Below are 10,684 nucleotides of genomic sequence, written 5' to 3'. Positions count from 1 at the left end.
CTTATGACATATCATATGGTCGAACGTTTTAAATTAGTTAACTCTCATGTAGGCACCAATTCCAACATTTCACATATCTCTTTAACAAAAAGAACATTTTCAGTTCCTTAAGATATACATATAAAGCCAAATTATATTTATATAGGTGACATCGCGATGCTAAACTTTTCTTATGAGAGCAATTATCGTATACAAATTTTATGTTATATCAAAAATCTTATTCTACATCATTTTAATGTCATATTACACTATGGTAATCGTTTCCTAAAACCTTTTAGATCCAAAGAAAACTTGGAAATATATTATTCGCATATGTTAGCGAGAGAGAGGAGCTGTTGAGGGTTGTCTCACGCACCATCCACTGTCGTTTTGTGGCAAATGGATTGGGTCCACCGACCTCTGTAGCTCTCATTTTTTTTTTCTTTCTCTAAAGACTAATAAACATATTTAGAAAATATATGATATAGAAATAATTAATTGCTCTGTATATGTGTTAGTGTCTACAGGCAACACCCAAATTGTATATAATAATTTATTCAAATGCGTAACAAACCAAAATATTTCATATAATAAATACACGAAATAGAGTTTTTTAGTATCCTATGTATCACATATTAAATTATAACTATACCAAACTAATCAAGGTAGATTTAAATTCAGTGTGGTTATTTTTTAAAAACTGAATATGAACTTTTAACATTCTAGGCTATAAAATTGGGTAGATGAGTTACTTTTTTTTTTACTTACTAGCCTAGCAATCTTTTTCACCTGTCACTTTCAACTTCTCTCTTCTATTACCTCACAAGAATTTCAATGTTTTTTCATTTTTATAAAAGTATAAAAAATTAATTAAAAATCTGGAATATCCCATTTTTAGGGCTTTATTGAGATAAGATATCAGTGGAAGTCAAAAAAGAATTTAATGTTAAAGAGTTTCATCTCTCTAATTTCATTTTATTTCTCTTTTTTTTTCTTCTTCTCTCTCTCACCATCACATAGAACACAGAAGAATCCATGGCTGCTTCTTCATCCTCCGCTGCTTCCTTCTTTGGAGTCCGACAAGACGATCAATCTCACCTTCTTCCTCCTAATTCCTCCGCCGCAGCTCCACCTCCTCCTCCTCCTCACCACCAGCCACCACAGCCACCGCTTGAAGCTCCACCGCAGAAAAAGAAGAGAAACCAACCAAGAACTCCAAGTAAGTTAATCACCTCTTAATTGCCATCTTTTAATCTTGATTTTATAAAACCATATGATCATTTTTTAAAAAGCTTATTGATTGGTGCAAAAGAGAAATCCCTTTTTCATGTCCTTTTTTTTTTATTCTCCCTTTTTCCAAATTTTCAAATCTTGAAGTACGCAAATTAGCAAACCCTAGTACTTGATTTTTAAAATTTCAGATTTCAATCAATTTAACTTCCATGCAATATAAAATTTAATCAATAATTTTTCTCTTGATTAGATTCCGATGCGGAAGTGATAGCTTTATCTCCAAAGACACTAATGGCTACAAACAGATTCATATGTGAAGTATGCAACAAAGGTTTTCAAAGAGAACAGAATCTACAACTTCACAGAAGAGGACACAATCTTCCATGGAAACTCAAACAGAAATCGACCAAAGAAGTGAAGAGGAAAGTGTATCTTTGTCCGGAGCCCTCGTGCGTTCACCATGACCCGTCACGTGCTCTCGGAGACCTCACCGGAATCAAGAAACATTACTACCGTAAACACGGTGAAAAGAAGTGGAAATGCGATAAATGCTCTAAGCGTTACGCTGTTCAGTCTGATTGGAAAGCTCACTCCAAGACTTGTGGTACCAAAGAGTATCGTTGTGACTGTGGTACACTCTTCTCTCGGTAAGTATTCCAAATCTTTAAAACTCTTTAAATTATAATTTAATCTTTTCGAGTGATATGTGTGTGAATATGTGTCCGTGAGTCATTCTTCATGGATTAGGGTTTTTTTAAGTTCACTTTCTGTTTCGCCTCGAAGTCTTCGATGCTCTTATCGCTTTCTTTCGTGCAGTAAATGCAACTTTATTTTTCCTTTATATTCAAAAATAATTTATTTAAAAAAAAAATGATACACGAACACACGTGAATGTGAATGTGTATGTGTATATAGCCATATCTATATATGACACTGAAACTGCCATATTTCAAATAGATGCTTTCTAGCAGAAACTCAAAACCAAAGAGGACCAATTTTGATTTCAGTTTTTTTTTTAATATTCTTTTGCCTTGGAAACACCGCCCTATTTTATGTCATAAAAATAAATTTATATTATTTTTTTTTTTACTTAGATATGAAATTATACTTATACTATATGGGCAATTCACGTGCTGCTAAACTATATAATATCTAGAGAGGTTGTTGTTACAGTGTTTGTTCTCTTATGTGCAAAATTTTACGAAAACATATAATTATTTCATATGATTCGTTTGTACTCTGCGCCATAGCCTTACACACCACATATTATTTTGGTTCACTACTCTACACATTTTGCATAAATTTGCATAGCAGTGATAACTAATGTACTAAATAATTATTTCGAATAGAGTTTGTTTTTTCAGTCTTGGCTGGCATTGCTGTGTTTGTGTGTGTGCGTGCATTTAGAGGGCGTTCTATAAATGGAATGAGGAAATAAAAATATGGTGGCGTAGATACATATATTAGTAGTTCTTTCAGCATTTATATAATAATACAAGTAGTTCATTGAATACATGCTCAACTTGCATTTATTGAACTTACATTACAGGATCTTGAATTAGACAAAGTCAGATATTCATTTGACAATCATTCTCTATACATTAGTGTGAAAACTTAACTTTTCCCACCTACCTTTGAAATTAGTTGAATACCCTTTTTTTATTATAGATACATCAGGTACAAACATACATAAATTGTACTAGTTCGAAATGAAAAGAGTATCTTATATGTATAATAGTTTTGCGGAGTTTATTAATAATGTTTATGTTTATTAATTATTGCAAATAATTGATAGAACTATAGATTTGGTCGTACCCATTGTTGTCATATAGACAAATACATCATCAAGTTGAAATGTGACACAACATTGTACTCCTATTTGTGTATATGCGTGCAAATTCATTATATGCATATCATACATGTGAATGTGTAAGCTGTTAAGAGAGTTTACATAGGTGGAAAATAATAGGGTGTATAATAGAGTAGTAGAGTGACTTTTTAGCTATCTATCTACTTTTCAAGATCCCATAATTACACGCGAATCTATTTGTAGCTACGTGACATGATGAGTCTCTCTCTCTGCTTACAAGTATTTTTTTTTTCACTTTTCCCAAAATATGTCTTTTATTTCATCATTTAATATGTAGAGAATAGAGATATATCTGACGATCCAATAGATTCCATTGTGAATTTTTTTTTTTTTTTTAATTTTAATTGTGTGTCACAGTNTTATATGTATAATAGTTTTGCGGAGTTTATTAATAATGTTTATGTTTATTAATTATTGCAAATAATTGATAGAACTATAGATTTGGTCGTACCCATTGTTGTCATATAGACAAATACATCATCAAGTTGAAATGTGACACAACATTGTACTCCTATTTGTGTATATGCGTGCAAATTCATTATATGCATATCATACATGTGAATGTGTAAGCTGTTAAGAGAGTTTACATAGGTGGAAAATAATAGGGTGTATAATAGAGTAGTAGAGTGACTTTTTAGCTATCTATCTACTTTTCAAGATCCCATAATTACACGCGAATCTATTTGTAGCTACGTGACATGATGAGTCTCTCTCTCTGCTTACAAGTATTTTTTTTTTCACTTTTCCCAAAATATGTCTTTTATTTCATCATTTAATATGTAGAGAATAGAGATATATCTGACGATCCAATAGATTCCATTGTGATTTTTTTTTTTTTTTAATTTTAATTTTGTGTCACAGGCGAGACAGTTTCATCACGCATAGAGCTTTCTGTGACGCGTTGGCTCAAGAGAGTGCGAGACACCCAACTTCTTTGACTTCTTTGCCAAGTCATCACTTCCCGTACGGACAAAACACCAACAACTCCAACAACAACACGTCAAGCATGATCCTTGGTTTGTCTCACATGGGGGCCCCACAGAATCTTGATCACCAGTCCGGCGACGTTCTCCGTCTTGGAAGCGGCGGAGGAGGAGCCGCATCACGCTCTTCCTCTGATCTCATTGCTGCAAATGCTTCAGGCTACTTCATGCAAGAGCAAAACCCTAGCTTTCATGATCAACAAGATCACCATCATCATCATCATCAACAAGGGTTCTTGGCTGCGAACAATAACATCAAGCCATCACCGATGAGTTTTCAACAGAATCTGATGCAGTTCTCACATGATAACCATAACCCTGCTTCCTCCAATCTCTTCAATCTCAGCTTCCTCTCTGGAAACAACGGAGTTACTTCTGCAACAAGCAACCCTAATGCTCCCGCCGCTGCTGCTGTTTCTTCGGGTAATCTTATGATGTCAAACCATTATGATGGAGAAAATGCAGTTGGAGGAGGAGGAGAAGGAAGCACTGGTCTCTTCCCTAACAATCTGATGAGTTCTGCGGATAGAATCAGCTCAGGATCAGTCCCTTCACTCTTTAGTTCATCAATGCAAAATCCAAATTCAACACCTCACATGTCAGCAACTGCACTTCTTCAGAAAGCTGCTCAAATGGGTTCAACCTCAAGCAACAACAACAACAACGGAAGCAACAACAACAACAACAATAACAATGCCTCATCGATCCTAAGAAGCTTTGGGAGTGGCATGTATGGAGAAAACGAGAGTAATCTTCAGGATTTGATGAACTCTTTCTCTAACCCCGGCGCGACAGGAAGCGTTAACGGAGTAGACTCTCCTTTTGGTTCATACGGAGGAGGAAACAAAGGGTTAAGCACTGATAAACAGAGCATGACTAGAGACTTTCTTGGAGTTGGACAGATCGTAAGAAGCATGAGTGGAAGCGGAGGGTTTCAACAGCAGCAGCAACAACAACAACAACAACAGCAGCAACAACAACAACATGGAAATAGTAGAGAAAGAGTTGGCTCGTCGTCGGATTCCGCCGATAGAAGCAGCATGAATGTGAATACCGGTGGTGGTCCGGCAAGTACTTCACCACCTTATGGAATCCATCATGCGAGTTTCTAAGGGAAAATTTTATAAAGGTTTTTTAATTCATCAAAGTACATGCTATATCTTTCAGGTATGCATGTCGTCATCAAAACCCCATTTGAAGTAATTAAATTTTAGTTGCAATTTATCTAAACTCTCAGTTCTTTTTTTTTTCTTTTTTGTAAAAGATTTTGTCTTTCATAGTTTATATAAGTGAATTCCCTCCTGAAAAAAAATATTTTCAGAGTTATAATTTATGCTTTCAGAATGAAGAAAAATTTATATTATTACATCCGTGGTGTTCATAATATTTGGTTTCTTGTGACAAGTTAGATACTTTTCGTAATTCAATATATTTCTGGCTTATAGATTTAAAGTAAATAAGCAATTGATCTAGTTATTTGTAGAGTCAATGCTAAGTCTTCTTTTGTATCTATTATTTCTTATAGGGTCAAAGACTAAAACAACACTAGACCAACGGTTTAACTATATATAAAAAAACTTGGGTGTGAATAATTTTGTTTTCGGTAGAAAAATGTTTTTGATTTTTGTATTTGGCTGACACATTTATCGTCTTATCATTGCATGGGGCAGTCAATGAGTTGGAGAGTACAAGCAGCCTTTGCTAAGTTTCTTTGTCTTTTTGTTTTTATTTTCTTTTATATGCCTTTTTATTCTTTAATTTCTTTTCATTTGTCATCTTCACTAGCTGGCAATGTCACGAGTGTTTGTCCTGTGATCCCCTTTCTAAATATCTCGATACATATATACATATATACATGTCACATGTGCATATATATATACATATATGCATTTGTATATATAGTTTCTGTATGTAACATGTTCCTACCATATCCTCAAAGGATTGTCCCCATCATATTTTAATTTAACGGTCCAAAATAAACAATTCTGTTTCATTCACGCGTCTTCATTATTGATGTAGTTTACGGTTAAAAAAACAGCTTAAAAAAAAAAATTAACTCTAAGGTACAACTTCGATTTTGGTTTGGAAACATGTTTTTATTAAAATATATCTTCAATGTTTTTGTTTTAAACTAAAATTGTAGTTTCTAATGTGTTTTCACTATATATATTCGTATAGATTGGATATTTGTTTTGGCTCTTTCATATATCTAATGATTCTAATGGAACTTGGATTTGATATCTCGGTTCGGTGTATGTTGATATTTTCATGGATTCTTTGCTAGTTTTGGATATTTTTTTGGCGAAAAGATTTAGTGTATAGGTGTGCGTATGTGAACATACCATTACATTATTGTGACAACATCTATACAATTGTTGAAATAACAATATTAATAATAGTAATTTATTGTCTTTGTCGTAATAATTTATATGGGGGAATAACAATAATAGCTAATATGATATATATAATGTAGGGACATACATGCAAGTGATGGAAGTAAGGAGGCCCATCGACATGAAACGAGAGGGAGAGATGATATCGTTGTCTCACCAAAAACAGACAGCTCTTCTCTCATCTTCTTATTTATATATTTTCCCCTGCTTTTCATTTTACTGTTCTTAAATTTTTACTTAATTATAACCTTATTTTAAATAAGAGTATAATTACTTGTTAAGTAATCCATGTAGATAATTCTCTTGTTACTCTTACCCCAATCCAAGTTGAACACACTTAGAGAAAAATGTAGATTTTAACCACCAACAATAAAAAATTTGGTGGGTGGTGGCATATACTGATAGTGTAAATTTGTTATAATTCATTGTGACTATGCACATTTACTATTTAGTAGCTGAATTTTCAATCCGGATGTTTTTTTTGGAGTGTGTTTACGGAACACTCTTTACTAAAAAGTTACAGTGTTGAAAAATATCGAATGTTTCGGCAGAATCCAAATATTTAATATATCTTTGGCAAAAGCTTGCTCACCACCAAAATTACTTGGAGGCAAAATTCATATATCTTGCGTTAAAGCGTTTTATGAAATGACCAATATTAAGACATACTGTATGTAACTGTAAACCCATCAAAAGAAGTTTTATATTGAAAAGTACTGTTGTTTGGAGCGAGTAACAATCATATATTGACCTTATCTTATCAAAGTCTTTAAAATAAAATTATATTCAGTTTATATTTACTTAACTAATTAAATCACCTTCAAGTTGTTAAATTTATGCCTTTACAGATTGAATTTACACCCAAAAAAAAAAGAATTTACTAGTCTTACTTATATCTTCTTTTTGGTAGATGTTAAAGTTATATGCCAATGAATCCAAATGTGTGGTTGATCAAATAGAATATATAAGCATCAATGTATCTATTAATTAATTGATGTTGTATGGCCCAATTAAAGATTTTACCATAATGAAGTGGACCAAGAACAAGCAGAAGAAATCTCAAGCATTTTTTGTAGTATTCACAAACTTTTCTCGACAATCTCTTCACGGGCCATTTTTTTTTTCAATCTTTCACATGAACGACAACTCTGTCATTCACATGCTTTACCCTTTTATTTTTTTCTTATCCATTTCAATTAATATAAATCCACATATCAACTTTATATATATAATTCCTCCGATTCGCAAACTAGATAGATCTTTTCACTGTTGAAGAACTTCCCTGAGAAACATAATCGATGTATTCTTTTTTTTTTTAATGGTTGTAATTCGTATATACCCCACTAGAGACGTTTTGAAAAAATTTTTGAAGATCTATCATATCGATTTGGACTTGTTTCCTTTTTCCTTTAGGTTAAGCTATATAGAATGTATGTATTCACTAAAATGCTCATTGAAATTCTAAAAAGTCATAGTCAACAATAAAAAAAACTTGTATACCATTATTAAACAGTTTTGTGTTTTTGAATAACATGATGTTGCCAAGAAACATGTCGAAGAATGTTTTTAGATGCATATTTTATAAATTTTGAAGCATAGTCTTTAATTCCTTGAATTCTTTGGACATATTTCGAAATATATATAATGGATCAGAAATACTTCAATGCTGGTTCCATGGCAAAAACCCAACCTGATTTTGCATCATCCTCTTGTCGTCGGTGCTTACCACTTCGTGAACCTGATTCAATTGGTTTCTTAAATTTGTATCTTTCTGCATTGTGAATGTAAACAACTTTTTATCGAAACAAATTTTGTTTAATTTATAAAAGAAAACTGTTTAACAATTTTTTAATGATCTGTAACATGTCATATTTACATGTTTAATTTATGTATTATTGGTCTTTTTAGAATATATATATATATATATATATATATATAGATATATATATCATTGTTACTTGTTTTATGTTAGTATTCCAAAAAAGAAAGCTAGATTTAAAAAAAAAAAACATTTTATGAAAACCCTAGATTATATCATTAAGAAATGGTGATCTAGTGGTAGATTGGTAGACTTCTGTTTGTACAGATCAAATCCTCGTATGTACTGATCCACACTATTAATATTTTCTTTGTCACTCTACACATACTAAAACATGATGAAAAAATTAAATTCTAATTTTTACAGACTCCAAAAGTTCATATGATTTGAGTTCGTATAGATAGTCAACGTTGGGAAAGTAACGATAAGGACGAAAAGAAACGACTTAAGGTTTTTATGTCTTCGGATTGTCAACAACATTCTGCCTTTAACTTTAGTGTTAAGTTCTTTTAAGAAAAAACTAATTACATGTAATGAAACATATATAAAATTAATAACTTTGACTTGATTTATCAAATGATTAATATTAGGTAATATATATTTGTTTATTTTTTTGTTCCCATATACTGAAATAGGTGGCCGACTTTTTTTTGTATAGTCTACTATAAAATAATTATAGCAGTATCAATACAATAAAAACACAATGTTTCTTTCCAGAGTTTGACACCTCAGCTTTTATATTGAATCAGAAACTAACACATCAATTAAAATAAATATCCAATTAAATTAAAATAATTAATACACATCAGATCTTTTACTCTTAGGTGGACAAAACTAATGAAAGGAACGATGCTCGATTTCTTCCCTTTCTTCGTCGCCGTTTTCTCATCTCTCTCTCTCTCTCTTTCGCTTTTGAGTCCATCTGGGTTTTTGGGGAGTTCTTGTGAGAGAATCTAGGGGTTTTTCTCTAAATAAAAAAAACAAAAATTAAAATATTGATCGTGTTTGGTTTCTGGGACTTTGTGTAAATCGAAGAATCACCATTTTCTACACCTACAACAGTCTTTTGGACGGTATATGGTAAGAGTGGTATCTGGTAATACTTATATAGGCTTTCCCAAGAGTGGCGTTTAATGATACACCTACAACAGTCTTTTGGACGGTATGCACCCTTTTTTACACATTTTGCTGTCAATTGTTAATTCATATCTGGTAATCTCTCCAGTGTTTTTGAATTTTCTTCTCTTTGTCTTTCTTTTTTTGTTCGAGGATTATGTTGCCACTAGATGGTACATGGCACCTGAGCTCTGTGGATCATTATGTTCTAAGGTAGCTGTAATTCTTCCCTATTTCTCTGTGATTGTAAAGTTATAGGTTTGGTGTAGAAATCTGTGTGGTAGAGAGTGTTATAGATATATGTCTCTAGGTTACGTCTACATGCATATTCCGATATAATCCCCTTCTTATCCATAAGTTACACTATTATAAATCTGATTTGAAATCAAGATGTGAGATAGTGGCTGCAAAAAAGAAGTACAACTCGATTTTTCAACATCAAAATAGATCTTTCGTTTTAACATACGTGAGAAAGAGATAGTTTATATTAATAATAGTTTTCAATATTGTTAATCGTTCTTTATATTGTGCAATCCAAGTTGCTCTCTTTATTTACTTTTGTTAATGTGTATGTGTATAGGTAATGTGTATAGAACATATTTTGTATTGGATTTTCTGTATAATCTGGGTATGGGCAATTCAACAAACTTAGTGTTCTCTGTTTTGTGTGTTAATTATCCATTTGTAATGATCTTCTGCTTGTTCTTTGCAGCGAGCCAAAAAAATATATCACCAAATCTGTGGTCAACAAGGTAGTACTCAATTTCTCATGATGAAACTTTGTTTCTTTTTGTTCTATATTCCAAGATTGGTTACTCGTTTACATTGATTTCTTTTTGTTCTTATGGCGATGAAGACGTTTTTGTAATCTCTCTGTAATCTCTTCTCTTTTTTAGGTCTTTTCACTTCTCATGCTGTTGGATCTGAGGTTGTTGTGATTCTTGTGAGTCTTGGTCTTGATTCAGATTCAAAATCTGGGTTGATGATGATGCAACCGGCTAAGGTTTCTTTGATTGTTGATATGTTAAATGATTGATTGAATGAGAGCAAAATCAATTGTGCGAGATTGTTTAGGGGATTGATGTAAGAGAAGGGGTTTAGAGCAGAGCTGGTCTCGAGCATAGTTTGCTTGTTGGGTTAATAAGATTGGTTAAGGATAAAAGACATAAAATGGAGTCTCCCCTGCACTTGGGTTGCTTAAACCAATCTCTGTTCACAAAGATTGATGGTTAGCATTAGAACAGTGCCTCAGTTAGTCGATATCTTACCGTCTTTACACCCGGAATGTTTG

The 10,684-nt window shown here is 32.5% G+C and overlaps 1 protein-coding gene across 1 annotated transcript; it reads left to right on the top strand.

Annotated features, from left to right (window-relative positions):
* The first annotated feature begins 905 nt into the window (after window positions 1-905).
* Window positions 906-5,379, top strand: LOC104773973 (protein indeterminate-domain 5, chloroplastic). The gene is made up of 3 exons (XM_010498644.1): window positions 906-1,198; window positions 1,463-1,859; window positions 3,944-5,379. The coding sequence occupies exons 1-3, from the start codon at window positions 1,015-1,017 to the stop codon at window positions 5,175-5,177; spliced, it is 1,815 nt and encodes a 604-aa protein (XP_010496946.1). The 5' UTR covers window positions 906-1,014; the 3' UTR covers window positions 5,178-5,379.
* The last annotated feature ends 5,305 nt before the right edge of the window (window positions 5,380-10,684 follow it).

The sequence above is a fragment of the Camelina sativa genome, unplaced genomic scaffold, assembly GCF_000633955.1.
Source record: "Camelina sativa cultivar DH55 unplaced genomic scaffold, Cs unpScaffold00879, whole genome shotgun sequence".
NCBI classification, from domain to species: domain Eukaryota; kingdom Viridiplantae; phylum Streptophyta; class Magnoliopsida; order Brassicales; family Brassicaceae; genus Camelina; species Camelina sativa.
The sequence above is the reverse complement of the archived record's forward strand: the minus strand, read 5'-3'. Positions and strand labels throughout refer to the sequence as shown.

Bases quoted from the DNA above. Each gene is read 5' to 3' on its own strand.
- LOC104773973 (XM_010498644.1), top strand. From the start codon at position 1,015: ATGGCTGCTTCTTCATCCTCCGCTGCTTCCTTCTTTGGAGTCCGACAA. The intron at 1,199-1,462 runs GTAAGTTAATCA...TCTCTTGATTAG, and splicing joins AAACCAACCAAGAACTCCAA to ATTCCGATGCGGAAGTGATA. The intron at 1,860-3,943 runs GTAAGTATTCCA...TTTGTGTCACAG, and splicing joins TGTGGTACACTCTTCTCTCG to GCGAGACAGTTTCATCACGC.